At 46.7% G+C, this 15,712-nt stretch overlaps 1 protein-coding gene across 2 annotated transcripts; it reads left to right on the top strand.

The window, feature by feature from the left end:
* Positions 1–6,929: 6,929 nt before the first annotated feature.
* On the top strand, positions 6,930–11,804 carry LOC119956528 (gastrula zinc finger protein XlCGF71.1-like). 2 transcript variants are annotated; one of them, XM_038783817.1, is made up of 2 exons: positions 6,930–6,961; positions 9,971–11,804. In XM_038783817.1, exon 2 carries the CDS (start codon positions 10,000–10,002, stop codon positions 10,681–10,683), a length of 684 nt encoding a protein of 227 aa, XP_038639745.1. In that variant the 5' UTR covers positions 6,930–6,961; positions 9,971–9,999; the 3' UTR covers positions 10,684–11,804. The 2 variants fall into 2 exon arrangements, with proteins under 2 accessions (XP_038639745.1, XP_038639746.1); XM_038783818.1 differs by having other exon boundaries at positions 6,943–6,961; positions 9,968–11,804.
* The last annotated feature ends 3,908 nt before the right edge of the window (positions 11,805–15,712 follow it).

The following is a 15,712-nucleotide window of genomic DNA, read 5'->3' as shown; positions in this document are numbered from 1 at the left end:
CCCCCCAACTGGGAATAAACACCCCCACCACAAATTGGGGATTAAACACACCCACAACTGGAATAACACACTCCTAACTGGGATTAAACACCCCCAAGTTGGAAATAAACACCCCTAAACTGGGAATATTCACCCACCAAACGGAATAAACACCCTCAACTGGTAATAAACAGCCCCACAAACTGGAAATAAACATTCCCAACTGGGAATAAACACCCTCAACTGGGAATAAACAGCCTCAACAGGGAACAAACACCCCCAACTGGGAATAAATACCCCCAAACTGAGAATAAACGCCCTCAACTGGGAATAAACACCCTCCCCCAACTGGGAATAAACACCCCCAACTGGGAATAAAAAACCCTTAAACTAAGAATAAACACCCACAAACGAGGAATAAACACCCCTCTAGTGGGAATAAACACCCCCAAACTGGGAATAAACATCCCCCAAACTGGGAATAGACACCCCCCAAACTGGGAATACCCCCCAAACAGGGAATAAACCCCAAACTGGGAATACACATCCTCAACTGGGAATAAACACCCCCAAACTGGGAATAAACACCCTCAACTGGGAATAAATCCCCCAAACTGGTAATAAACACCCGAAACTGGGAATAACCCCCCAAAACTGCGTACAAGCATCTTCCACAACTGGAATAAACACTCCCCAATACTGAGAATAAACTCCCCCCCAAAACTGGGAATAAACACCCCAAACTGGGAATAAACACCCCCTCAAACTGAGAATAAACACTCCTAGACTGGAAATAAACACCCTCAACTGGGAATAAACACCCCCCAACTGGGAATAAACACCCCCAACTGGGAATAAATACCCCCAAACTGTGAATAAATGGCCTCAACTGGGAACAAATACCCTCAACTATGAATAAACAGCTCTAAACTAGGAATAAACACACCCAGCTGGGGAAAAAACACCCCAAACTGGGAATAAATACACCCAAACTGGAAATAAACACTCTCAACTGTGAATAAACACCCCTCAAACTGAGAATAAACACCCCCAACTAGGAATAACCACCCCAAACAGGGAATAAACACTCCCCCCCACCAAACGGGGACTAAACCCCCAGACCGGGAACAAACACCTTCTCCCAACAGGAAATAAACATCCCAACAGAGAATAAACACCCTCAACTGGGCATAAACATTCCCAACTGGGAATAAACACCCCAAACTGGTAATAAACACCACCAAATTGATAATAAACACTCCCAACTGGGAATAAACATCCCCCCAACTGGGACTAAAATCCACCAACTGGGGATAACACCCTCCAACTGGGAATACACACACCCAACAGGGAATAAACACCTCCCCCAACTGGCAATAAACATTCCCAACTAGGAATAAAAACCACCAAATGGGAATAAACACCACCCAACTGGGAATAAACACCCTCAACTGGGAACAAAATCCCCCAAACGGGGAATAAACACCCAGACTGGGAATAAACACCCTCCCCCAACTGGAAATAAACATCCCAACTGAAAATAAATCCCCAAACTTGGAATAAACAAACCCAACCGGAATAAACAAACCCAACCGGGAATAAAACCCCCAACTGGGAGTAAACACCGCCAACTGGGAATAACAACTCCCCAACTGGGAATAAACACCCCCAAACTGGGAATAAACACCACCTCAATTGGGAATAAACACCCCAACTGGGAATACAAAACCCAAACTGGGAATAAACACATACCAAACTGGAAATAAATACCCACGGACTGGGAATAAACAACCCAAACTGGGATTAAACACCCCCAACTGGGATTAAACACCCCCAACTGGGAATAAACACCCCAAACAGGGAATAAATACCGCCAAACCGGGAATAAACACCCTCTCCCAACTTGGATTAAACAACCCACAGACTGGGAATAAACACCCCAAACTGCGAATAAACACCCCAAACGAGGAATGAACACCCTCTCCCATCTGGAAAAATACATCCCAATTGGGAATAAACACTCTCCCAATTGGGAATGAACCCCCAAACTGGGAATAAGCACACCCAACTTGGAATAAACACTCCCAACTGGGTACAAACACCTCCCCCAACTTGGAATAAACAACCGCAACTGGGAATGAACACCCGCAACTGGGAATAACCCCACCCCCCAAAAAAACAGGCAATAAACCCCCCAAACTGGAAATGAACACCCACTCCCAACTGGGAATAAACACCCCAACTGGAATAAACATCCTCAACTGGGAATAAACACCCCTCAACAGGGAATGAACACCTCCCCCAACTGGGAATAAACATCCCCAACTGGGAATAAACACCCCCCCCAACTGGGAATAAACACCCCCCCCCCCCCCAACTGGGAATAAACACCCCCACCCCACAAACTGGGATTAAACACACCCACAACTGGAATAATACACCCCTAACTGGGATTAAACATCCCCAAGTTGGAAATAAACACCCCTAAACTGGGAATATACACCCACCAAACGGAATAAACACCCTCAATTGGTAATAAACAGCCCCAAACTGGAAATAAACATTCCCAACTGGGAATAAACACCCCCAAACTAAGAATAAACACCCACAACTGGCAATAAACCCCCAAACTGGGAATACACACTTCCCAAACTCAGAATAAACACCTCCAACTGGGAATAAACACCTCCACCTTGGAATAAACACCCCAACTGAGAATAAATACCCCAGACTGGGTGTAAATACCCCCAAATTGTAAATAAACACCCTTCAACTGGGAATAAACACCCATCCAAACTGATATTAAACTCCCCAAATTGGGAATAAAAACTCCCAAACTGGGAATGAACACCCCAAACTGGGAAGAACCCCCCCAACTGGGAATAATTTCCCCAGACTGGGAATAAATACCCCAACTAGGAATAAACATCCTCAACTGGGAATAAACACACCAACTGGGAATAAACACCCCCAACTGGGAACAAACACCCCCAAATTGAGAAGAAGCACTCCCAAACTGGGAATAAACAAACCCCGCCTGGGAATAAACACCCACCAACTGGGAATAAACAGCCGAAACTGAGAATGAACTCCCCAAATAGGGACGTCACGGTGGCATAGTGGTTAGCACTGCTACTCACAACCTCAGGGTGCTGGGTCAATTCAGGCCTCGGGTCACTGTCTGTGTGGAGTCTGCACTTTCTCCCCATGTTTGTGTGGGTTTCTTCCGTGTGCTCCGGTGTCCTCGCACAGGCCAAAGATGTGCAGTGCTAAATTGTCCCTTAGTGTCCAAAAAGGTTAGGTGGATTTACTGGGTTATGGGGATAGGATGGAGGCATGGGCTGAAAAAGGGTGCTCTTTCAAAGAGCTAGTGCAGATTTGGGCCGAATGGCATCCTTCTGCACTATAAATTCTAAGAGTATGCCAAAAACTGGGAATAAACACCCACAAACTGGGAAAGGCACCAGAACCGGGCATAAGAGCCCAGAAATTGGATTGAGAACCAACAAACTGGGGATAAACCAACTGGGAATGAACAGGGAAACTGGGAATAATCACCAAAAATTTCAATTAAAGCCCAACACACTGAATAAACACACACACAAAAAAAACTGGGGATCAACACCAAAAACTGTGAATAAGTACCCAAAACCTGGAATAAGCACCAAAAGCTCAGAATAAAATTCCGAAAACCAGGAATGACAAGCAAGAAACCAAAGATGGGCGTGCACAAACTGAGGACAAATGCCCCCAAAACAGGGAGTGAATACCCACAGACTGGTAATAGTCACCCAGAAACTAGAAATAAACAGTAAAAACGGAAAATTTATATGAAAACGGCGAGATAATTAAACAACAAACTGGGGGTGAATCCCCACAAATTGAGAACAAAAATCAAAAAACTGGGGATAAACATCCAAGAACATTTCCAAGATTAATTTGTACTTGGAATAACCATGAAAATACCGGAATAAACACAAGCCTGGCATAAACAGCCACAAAATGGGGTTTATTCCCAGAAATAATGGGGATAATCATCCACAAACTGGAAATAAACACACATAAACTGGGGATAAACTCCCACAGACTGGGAATTGAAACCAATGAACTGTGGATGAGGGCCGAGAAACTTTTAATAAACACCCGCAATCTGAGGTTAAGCACTTCCAACCTTTGGATAATCCCCCACAAACTGGCAATAATCACCCAGAACCTGGTAATAAACTAGAGATAACTAGCACGAACTAGGGATAAACAACAAATGCACAAAATTGTAAAATGGACGCAGCTCAGGAGGGATTCAGTCTGCTGTGTCTGTGCAGCTCTCTTGACCTCTGCTGTGTTCATCCAATTTCCATTTGGAAGTCATGATTACGTCTGCCTCTAACACACTCTCAGGCACTGTATGCATCCCAGATCCCTAACCATTGGTTCCTTTGCCATTCCCCTTCTATCTAGGAAGCTGAAGTCCCTCATCCCTGGAACCATTCTTGAAACTCTTTTCTGCAACCTCTCGAAAGCTTCCGCATCCTTCCTAAAGAGTGTTGTCCAGAGTTGAGCACAATTCTCTAGTAGAGGCTGAATCAGTGTTTTAGAAATGTGCACTATTGTTTCTGCACTTTTGCATTCTATGCCTCTATTTACAATGCCCAGGAACCCGTATACATCTTAGCCCATGACCGCAATTGTATTGGTACATTCAAAGGTTTGTGACACTTTTTCTCAAAAAGCGTGTAAAGGTTAAGCTCAGAATTACCAGCCAGTCAGTTTAATCTGGGTGGTGGAAAAACTTTCAGAAACAGTAATCCAGGACAAAATTAACAGTTGCTTTGATTAGTGTGGACTGATAAGAAATTACAGTATCTATTTTTGAAGATAAACTGTGTTAAACTAATCTGATTGAGTTTTTCTGATGAGGTAACAGAGAGGGCTTCTGGGAGTAATGAATTTGACGTGGTGTGCATGAACTGATGTGGTTGCAATATCTAGTTTCATAATTCATACCTTTTTGAAAATAACATTTAGTTTGGGAGATGCATTTTTAAAAAAAGATTGATAAATGTAAAGGTCTGATGAAAAATGGGTAAACACAACCATGATGTAAATACAAATCAAAAAAGCATGGGTTAGTTAAAATTAAAGATTATCCTATGTGTGTTCATTAAGGTCAGAGTTCATACTAAGAAACTTTAGTAATCTTTTGGTGGAGCCAAAGAGTCTTAAAACCAAACGTTCCCCCTTGTGGGGCAATCTAGAATGAGAGGTCACAGATATAGGTTGAGAGGCGGTACATTTAGAACTGAGATAAAGAGGAACTACTTTTTGCAGAGAATGGTGAATTTATGGAATTTGCTGCCCCATAGTGCAGTGGAATCTGAGTCATTAAATGGTTTCAAGAAGGAATTAGATATATTTCTGATTTTTAACAAACAGGTTAAATGGATATGGAGAACAGATAGGGAGGTGGGTTTGAGACCAGGAAGAGATCAGCCGTGATCTGATTGAATGGCGGAGCAGACTCGAAGGACTGAATTGCCCACTTCTGCTCTTAACTCCTATGTTCCTATGAAAGCAGGCAATTGCATCCTTCAGAGGTATAAGCAATTCCTTCAGAATGAAAAGGAGAACTCAAATTCTGTTACTGAAAGGGAGGTGACATATATTTATCTTGGTGGAAAATCTCAATTTTTGCAACGTCCACAATCCAAAAAAGTTAACTCTCCTGAAACCCATGGAGATGTTACCCATTTCAAAATGCTAAATAACTGTTCAATTTAACTGTGTTTGTTCACGATAGTCTGTTAGCAGCCAGCAGTCAGCTTGTCAGCTATCAGCTGTGGGACTAGAAGCTGTTGTTATGATCCCAGTTCATGCTACTACTAGACGGGAAGGTTCCAGAGTGGAACCATGGCTCAAAAGACTGTAACCTTTTTTTAAAAAAAGTGGAACAGTCCCAGATCTGCCAATTAGCATTTTAATAACAGGCTAACTGTGGTCAGACAACTTACTCCTCTGAAACCAAGTGGTAGATGTCACACAATTGTAGTCCTCTAAATGTATCCTCAAATTCCCTCCCAGATCATTATTACACCATGAGACAATGGATCTCACTGGACTCTAGTTTTCAGACAAGTGTTTCTAAACTCTACACTTCAAAAATATACACTTTAGAATAATCTTACAAGCAATGCTCAGCTGTTTTTACCAAGGATCCACCTCCAGAATTTCCAACTCTCCTTTCAGTATTCCTTTGGGGTCTTAAACAGTCAGGGGTTTTCAAATTTAACATAATCTCTCTGGTACTCAGTCCATAACCAAAACTATTGCTCCAAAGATAGAATAAGGGGTTGTAATATCAGGGTGTAGTGTTGGGGTATGGTGTGTTGTTGTAATGTGGGGCACAGTGTTGGGGGTATAATATTGGGTTATAATGTTGGGATGTAGTGTTGGGATATGATGTTGAGGCATAGTGTTGGTGTGCAATTTGGGGGTATAGTGTGTTGTTACAATGTGTAATATTGGGCTGCAGTATGTTGTAATTATAGGGTACAGTGTAGGTCTGCAATGTTGGGGTGTAGTGTGGGGGTATGGTGTTGGGGTGTAATTTTGGAGCGCAGTGCTGGGGTACAGTGTGTTGTTATAATGTTGGGGTGTAATGTTGGGGTGTAATGTTGTGGTGTAGAGTTGGGGTATTGTGTATTGTTATAATGTTGAAGGGTAATGTCAGGGGATAATGCTGTGTTGAGGTGCAGAGTGATGGTGTGTGTGTAATGATGGGATGTAAGGTTGGGGTGTGGTATGGGCAGGTAACATTGAGCTGTGGTGTAACATCGAGGTGTACTGTTGGGATGTACTACTGTGCTGTGTGGCTGGCATGGGGAGTGGGCCGGGATGGTCAATGGCGAACGGCATTCCCGGCATGCCGCACGCCTCTGAAAGCCCTCTATCCGGGCGGCGGGACTGCGCAGGCGCACTGAGGAAGGTGAGTTGCAGTCGGAGGCCGCGTCCTCCGCGGGGTATTTACCCCGGGGGTCGGGGGTCGGGGGTCGGGAGTCCGCGGGGCGGGGTCTTTACCCCGGGGGTATGGTGTCTGCGGGGTGTTTACAATGGGGCGGGATGTTTATCCGGGGAGGTTATGTACCGGGGGGGGGGGCGGTAGTTACCCGAGGTGGGGTGTCTTGCGGGTATTTACCCAGTGGGATGTTTATCCGAGGAGGGTATCTACCCGGGGGGTGTTTACCCCGGGGTGGGGTGTCCGGGGGCGTATTTACCCCAGGTGGGGGTATTTACCCGGGGTGGGGTGTCCGGGGGCGTATTTAGCCCGGGGTGGGGCACATACCTCGGCGGTGGGGTGGGGGCATACCGCAGGGAGGGGTGTTCGTTGGGTGTATTTACCCCGGGGTGGTGTTTCCGGGGGGTATTTACCCCGGGGTGGGGTGCCCGGGGGGGTGTTTATCCCGGGGTGGGGTGTCCGGGGGTGTTTACCCTGGGGTGGTGTTTCCGGAGGCTATTTACCCCGGGGTGGGGTGTTCGGGGGGTGTTTACCCTGGGGTGGGGTGTCCGGGGGGGGTGTTTACCCCGGGGTGGGGTGTCTGGGGGTGTTTACTCCGGGGTGGTGTTTCTGGGGGGTATTTACCCCAGGGTGGGGTGTCCGGGGGGGGTGTATTTACCCCAGGGTGGGGTGTCCGGGAGGGGTGTTTACCCTCGGGGTGGGGTGACTGAAGGGGGTGTTTACCCTGGGGTGGGGTTTCTGAGGGGGGTATTTACCCCGGGGTGGGGTGTCTGAGGGGGGTGTATTACCCCAGGGTGGGGTGTCTGAGGAGGGTTTTAACTCTGGGGTGGGGTGTCTGAGGCGGGTATTTACTCCGGGGTGGGGTGTCTGAGGGGGTGTTTACCCCGGGGTTGGGTGTCTGAGGGGGGTGTTTACACCGGGGTGGGGTGTCTGAGGGGGGTGTTTACACCGGGGTGGGGTGTCTGAGGGGGGTGTTTACACCGGGGTGGGGTGTCTGAGGGGGGTATTTACTCCGGGGTGGGGTGTCTGAGGGGGGTATTTACTCCGGGGTGGGGTGTCTGAGGGGGGTGTTTACCCCGGGGTGGGGTGTCTGAGGGGGGTATTTACTCCGGGGTGGGGTGTCTGAGGCGGGTATTTACTCCGGGGTGGGGTGTCTGAGGGGGGTGTTTACACCGGGGTGGGGTGTCTGAGGGGGGTGTTTACCCCGGGGTGGGGTGTCTGAGGGGGGTATTTACTCCGGGGTGGGGTGTCTGAGGCGGGTATTTACTCCGGGGTGGGGTGTCTGAGGGGGGTATTTACTCCGGGGTGGGGTGTCTGAGGGGGGTATTTACTCTGGGGTGGGGTGTCTGAGGGGGGTGTTTACTCCGGGGTGGGGTGTCCGAGGGCTAATTTGTGGTTTAACACCCAGTCTGTACTGTGCCTGAAGCTGTGATGAAACGTTGGTGTTCTGTTCCGTACTAACTGAGGCTTTTGATTTGCTGTAGACTTTGGATTATTAATTCTCAATTGTTGCCGGTGATAATTCTCAGCTTTCCTATTTCTCATCTACATGCTGCTCCTTGGTGACATTGTCTAAAAACATTGTGACAGGTACAACGTGAATGATAACAACACATAGCTCCAGCTCATCGTCACCTCTCTCGCTTTCTCCACTGCCGCAGTCATCTCTCAAAGCCACGGCAGAATCCACCACCACTGTCTCTAAATTGTAAAACGGCTTGTCTGCCCCTTGACTGGGTGAGCGGAAGCTTTCCCACATTCTTTTTAAAAAAAAAATAATTTTTATTAAGATTTTTACAAAATATAAACATCACAACAATATTAACAGAACAACCGTGGTAAAAACCCAAGAACAACGCCCACCCAACTTCAAAAGCAACTGCAAACAAAAGAAAAAACAAAAAAAACACCCAAACAACAAAAGGGAAAGAGATAACACCCGCCACATCCCACAAACACATGTACACAGTTCTCCCTCCCACCGAACCAACACCCCCCCCCCCCCCCCCCCCCGGGTTGCTGCTGCCGGCCTATTTCCCTACCGTTCTGCCAGGAAGTCCAGGAAAGGCTGCCACTGCCTAAAGAATCCTTGTACTGATCCCCTCAGGGCAAATTTCACCTTCTCTAATTTAATGAACCCTGCCATATCATTGACCCAGGCCTCCACGCTTGGGGGCCTCGCATCCTTCCATTGGAGCAAGATCCTCCGCTGGGCTACTAGGGACGCAGAGGCCAGAGCACCGGCCTCTATCGCCTCCTGCACTCCCGGCTCCATTGCAACCCCAAATATTACGAGTCCCCAGCCTAGCTTGACCCTGGATCCCACCACCCTTGACACTGTCCTTGCTACCCCCTTCCAAAACTCCCCCAGCGCTGGGCACGCCCAAAACATATGGGCATGGTTCGCTGGGCTCCCCGAGCACCTAGCACACCTGTCTTTGCCCCCGAAAAACCTACTCATCCTCGTCCCAGTCATGTGGGCCCTATGCAGCACCTTGAACTGTATAAGGCTAAGCCTCGCACAGGAAGAGGAGGAATTCACTCTCTCCAGGGCATCCGCCCATGTCCCCTCCTCAATCTCCTCACCCAGCTCCTCTTCCCATTTCCTCTTCAGTTCCTCCACCGAGGCCTCGTCTACCTCCTGCATTACCCTGTATGTGTCCAAAATCCTCCCCCCTCCAACCCATATTCCTTCCCGTAATCCATGTTTGACCATGTTATGAAGACGAATTCCTTGTCCATCAAATGGTGAGATGGGACTCTAACCCAGAGCAACTGACTCAGGCTGGATGCTACCCATTGCACCGTAACCTCCATAATTCTGCCTGTGACGGCAGCTACTGTTGAATATAGTTTGCAGCATAGTGTGAATCAGTGCATTCTTGCCTTTGAGTGAGCTGTGAGGGGTGAATATTTCACGACTAATCATGTTTTGTTAATCATGTTTCTTCCCTCATTCCCTTTCACTCTATCAAGTAGGATATTCATTTTGCGAGTGAGCTGCTGATATGGAGATCGACACGAAGACGGCGACACATGCGGTTTACCTGCCTGGAGGATGTGGATCACCTGTCGAAGATCGGGATCCTCCAGCCCTCCAGAAGCAGAGCCGGTACCAGTGTTCGGTGTGTGGGAAGGGCTTCAATAACCGGTCACATTTGGAGGCCCACTTCCGTGTTCACACTGGGGAGAGGCCATTTGAATGCCCCGTGTGTCAAAAGGGATTTTTCAAAATTGCTTACCTAACACGCCACCGGCGCATTCATACGGGAGAGAAGCCCTTTCAGTGCAGCGTGTGCGAGAAGCGTTTTTATAGATCCTTCGAACTAACAAGGCATCAGCAAACGCACGGCGGAGAGAAACGGTTTGAATGCCAAGTGTGTAAAAAGCGCTTTTACTCGTCTGGTAACATGGCACAGCATCTGAGAGTTCACACTGGAGAGAAACCCTTTGAGTGTACGCTGTGCAAAATGCGATTTTCCAGATCCAGCAACTTGATTGAGCACCTGCGAACTCACACCACCGAGAAGCCCTTCGAATGTGCCCTGTGCCAGAAACTGTTTCGGAATTCTGGTGGACTGGCGAAGCACCAGTATTTACACAGTAGCCTGAAACCGTTCCAGTGTCAGGTGTGTGGAAAGGGATTTGTGCAGCGCACTCACCTGGTAAAGCATCAAAGTACGCACATTTAAGAAAAGATCTGAAGCCAATGGTGCACAAGAAGGAACTGCGTAGTTGACGCAAACTATACATTCGTGCTTCATAGAGCCACATGTGTTCTAATACACATGGGAACAGAAAAATACGAACAGACTGATGTGCACACGCACACAGGTAGCACACCTATATACAGACACGCACACACAAAGATGCAGACTCAATGAATCCCTACAGGTTGTTTTATGAAGTTGCCGCCCATGGCACAAGTTAGTGTTACTCCTGCCTCTCGAGTCAAAACGTCCGTTCACATCTGACTTCAGATCTGAGCTCAAACTCTCGGCTGATATTCCTTGTGCACAACTGGGGGGAGTAGTGCACCGTTGGAGGTGCCGGCCGAGATTTTAAACCATCGTCTGCCTGCTCGGGTGGATGTAATAGATTCCACGGCATTATTTGAGGAAGGGCAGGGGAGTTACCGCGTGTCTTGGCCCACAGTTGTCCAGATTACCTGGCCGTTATCACATTGCTATTTGTTCGAACATGTGTCCAAATAGGCTGCTGTTTTCCCTCTACGTTTACAACACTTCCAACAGCACTTAATTGGTTGCAAAGGGACATTTTGGGATGTCATGAAGTGCAAATTCCTCCCTCACTCGCAGATTTTATCCGAACGGAATTGAAGATCTCCGACTGCGATTGTGAAATGGAACTCAAATTCCGCCGATTCCTCGTCCTGCGCTGTGCTCGTCTTGCTGTAAGCAAGAGCAGGAAATATCCACTCTTTGATTCTGTCTGTCACATTTCAGCTGCAAAGTAAGTTCCCTTTTTCTTAAAAAATAACTTTGAAGCCAGAAAACCAGCGTTTCAGCAGTGTTTGGAAATGCAGTTTTGGCTGTAACTTCAGATCAACTTTCGCAACCAAAGTGCACCGACTGGAAAGAAAATCTGCAAGTTCGTCTTTAGTTGTTACTTGTTTAAAAATAGAAATCAGTGAAACTTCTGATAATTTCAACCCGTGTACATTTAGCCACAATTAAACTTTGTAAGTTGCATGTCCATCTGAGCAACAATATAACTGACCTAGCCCATCTTGCTTACTGTTGAAAGAATTTCTGAGCATGTTCTCGATAATAAAGTGTCATCCCGTATGAAACTCGCTGTTACTATTTTTAAATATGCATTCCAGAAAAGAATTGTCACGTGGTAGCTCCTCCACTCGCCACCAGCTGATCTTTGATGGTGTTTGTGCTGACGGATACATAGAGGGGCTGGTTTAGCACACTTGGCTAAATTGCTGGCTTTTAAAGCAGACCAAGGCAGGCCAGCAGCACGGTTCAATTCCCGTACCTGCCGCCCCGAACAGGCGCCGGAATGTGGCGACTAGGGGCTTTTCACAGTAACTTCATTTGAAGCCTACTTGTGACAATAAGCGATTTTCATTTCATAGGAGCAGGAGGAGGCCTTTTGGCCCTACGAACCTGCTCCGCCATTCATCACGATCACGGCTGATCATCCAACTCAATAGCTTAACCCTGCTTTCTCCCCATAGCCTTTGATAGATACAAATGAGGATTTGCGTCCTCCTACCCTACTTTATCAAATCCTATCAGCATATCTTTCTATTCCTTCGCCCTATGTACGCTTAGCTAGTTTTTCCGTACACACATCTATGTTATTCAGTTCAATTACTTTTGATATCATATCCCACATTCTATCCATGCTCTGGTTAAAGACATTTCTTCTGAATTTTCTATTAGATTTATTAGTGATGATCTTATTTTGATGTGCCATCTGATTGGACTTCCCTACAAAAGGAAACATTTTCTTCACCCCCCTACTTTGAATCCTAACGATCTCTTCATCGCCCTCTTCCCCAAAGAAAGAACCCTAGTCTGTTCAGTCTTTTCTGATTAGTACTGTATAAGGGGCAATATCATAGGTTATTGTGGAAAATAAACGCTCGTGTAGGGGGATAATATTAGTATGGATAGAAGATTAGCTGGCTGGCAGATAACTAAGAGTATGCATAAATGGGCCTTTTTCTTTTTTTTTTAAAGCATTTAGAGTATCCAATTCATTTTTTCCAATTAAGGGGCAATTTAGCGTGGCCAATTCACCTACCCTGCACATCTTTGGGTTGTGGGGGCGAAACCCACGCAAACGCGGAATGAACGTGCAAACTCCACATGGACAGTGACCCAGGGCCGGGATCGAACCTGGGACCTTGGCACCATGAGGCCCCAGTGCTAACCCACTGCGCCACCGTGCTGCCCTAAGTGGGCCTTTTTCTGATGGGCAGGATGTGATGAGTGAAATCCAGCTGGGGTCTCAGCTTTATACAATTTATACCAACGGCTCAGATGAGGGGAGTGAAGGCATGGTAGCTAAATTTACAGATGACACAAAGATCGGTAAGAAAGTGTGTAGAGGTCAAGAAGGGTGCATACAGATAGCTTGAGTGAGTGGGCAAAAAATCTGACAGACGGAGTATAATGTGGAAAAATGTGAAGTTCACTTTGGCAGGAAAAATAAAGAAGCAGAGTTTTATTTAAATTGAGAATTTTGAGTGATCTAGGTGTTTTACTGCATGGGCCATAATACGTTAGTGTGCAGTTACAGCAAGTAGTTAAGAATAATGAGAGAAGGGAGCAAATGTTTTGAGTCTGGATGACACTTTGTCAAAGCTACTTTGACAATCTACGACCAGGAAAGCACAACAGTGCCTATACTTCCTCAGGAAACTAAGGAAATTCAGCATGTCCACATTGACTCTTACCAATTTTTACAGATGCGCCGATGTGGCTGCATCACAGCTTGGTATGGCAACTTATGGCAAGTATGGCAACTGCCCGGCCCAAGGCTCTAAGAAACGTGAACACAGCGCAGTCCATCGCGCAAACCCACCTACCATCCATTGACTCGATCTACACCTCCTGCTGCCTTGAGAAAGCGGGCAGCGCAATTAAATGCCCCACCCACCCGGGTTATTCTCTCTTTAAACCTCTTGCATCGGTCAGGAGATACAAAAGTCTGAGAAAACGCACCAACCGATTCAAAAAAAGCTTTTTCCCCACTGTTACCAGACTCCTGAACGAACCTCTTATGGACTGAACTGAACTCTCCACTACATCTTCACTACTGAGTAGTACTACACACCGAATGCTTCACCCAATGTCTATATCTTTACATAATAATCTTTTGTAGGTGTACTGCAATGAGGTTACTGTGAAAATCCCCTATTTGCCACACTCCGGCACCTGTTCAGGTACACTGAGGGAGAATTCAGAATGTCCAATTCACCAAACCTACACATCTTTGGACTGTGGGAGGAAATCGGAGCACCCAGAGGAAACCCATGCAGACACTGGAATAACGTGCAGACTCCGCACTGACAGTAACCCGGGTCCCTGACGCTGTGAAGCAACAGTGCTAACCACTGTGCTGCCCAGTTTGTATTAATCGTATGTCCTATGTTTTTCATGTATGGAACGATCTGCCTGGACTGTACTCAGAACAATTCTTTTCACTGTACCTCGTACACGTGACAATAAACCCAAAGCCAATCCAAATCCAGTCCAATTTGGCTGGTTGAGTACATGCAGGATTGCTGTGGATCAATGTAGTCAATCCCATTCCTCCACTCTATCCCCATAGCCCTCAAATGCTCATCCAATTTATTTTCGAAACCATTGATTCGCCTGCCCTGCCACCACCTTCATGGGCAGTAAGTTCCTCGTCCTCTGCCCCCACATTAATCAATGAATATGTTCCTTAGTTGTAGGGTGAAGACATCTTATGAGGAAACACATGAGCACGTCTTCCTCTGGTAGATTGCAAGACCAATATAAGGTCTGAATATTTCATGAGCACAGAATAGAAGAGGGTGCAGAGGAGATTTACCAGGATGCTGCCTGGACTGGAGGGCATGTCTTATGAAGAAAGGTTGAGGGAGCTAGGGCTTTTCTCACTGGAGCGAAGAAGGAAGAGGGGTGACTTGATAGCGGTGTACAAGGTGATGAGAGGCATGGATAGACAGAGACTTTTCTCCAGGGCGGAAATGGCTGTCACGCGGCGACATAATTTTACGGTGATTGGAGGAAGGTATAGGGGAGATATCAGAGGGAGGTTCTTTACACAGAGAGTGGTGGGTGTGTGGAATGCACTGCCAGCAGAGTTAACATAAGAACTAGGAGCAGGAGTAGGCCATCTGGCCCCTCGAGCCTGCTCCGCCATTCAATTTGATCATGGCTGATCTTTTGTGGACTCAGCTCCACTTTCCGGCCCGAACACCATAACCCTTAATCCCTTTATTCTTCAAAAAACTATTCTATCTGCTTCACTGGGCAAGGAATTCCATAGATTCACAACCCTTTGGGTGAAGAAGTTCCTCCTAAACTCAGTCCTAAATCTACTTCCCCTTATTTTGAGGCTATGTCCCCTAGTTCTGCTGTCACCCGCCAGTGGAAACAACCTGCCCGCATCTATCCTATCTATTCCCTTCATAATTTTAAATGTTTCTATAAGATCCCCCCTCATCCTTCTAAATTCCAATGAGTACAGTCCCAGTCTACTCAACCTCTCCTCATAATCCAACCCCTTCAGCTCTGGGATTAACCTAGTGAATCTCCTTTGCACACCCTCCAGCGCCAGTACGTCCTTTCTCAAGTAAGGAGACCAAAACTGAACACAATACTCCAGGTGTGGCCGCACTAACACCTTATACAATTGCCTCCCTAGTCTTAAACTCCATCCCTCTAGCAATGAAGGACAAAATTCCATTTGCCTTCTTAATCACCTGTTGCACTTGTAAACCAACCTTCTGTGACTCATGCACTAGCACACCCAAGTCTCTCTGAACAACGGCATGCTTTAATATTTTATCGTTTAAATAATAATCCCATTTGCCGTTATTCCTACTAAAATGGATAACCTCACATTTGTCAACATTGTATTCCATCTGCCAGACCCTAGCCCATTCACTTAACCTATCCAAATCCCTCTGCAGAGTTCCAGTATCCTCTGCACTTTTCGCTTTACCACTCATCTTAGTGTCATCTGCAA

The sequence above is a fragment of the Scyliorhinus canicula genome, chromosome 23 (assembly GCF_902713615.1).
Source record: "Scyliorhinus canicula chromosome 23, sScyCan1.1, whole genome shotgun sequence".
In the NCBI taxonomy this organism is placed as follows: Eukaryota; Metazoa; Chordata; class Chondrichthyes; order Carcharhiniformes; family Scyliorhinidae; genus Scyliorhinus; species Scyliorhinus canicula.
This window is presented reverse-complemented; position numbering and strand designations above follow the sequence as displayed.

Bases quoted from the DNA above. Each gene is read 5' to 3' on its own strand.
- LOC119956528 (XM_038783817.1), top strand. From the start codon at position 10,000: ATGGAGATCGACACGAAGACGGCGACACATGCGGTTTACCTGCCTGGA.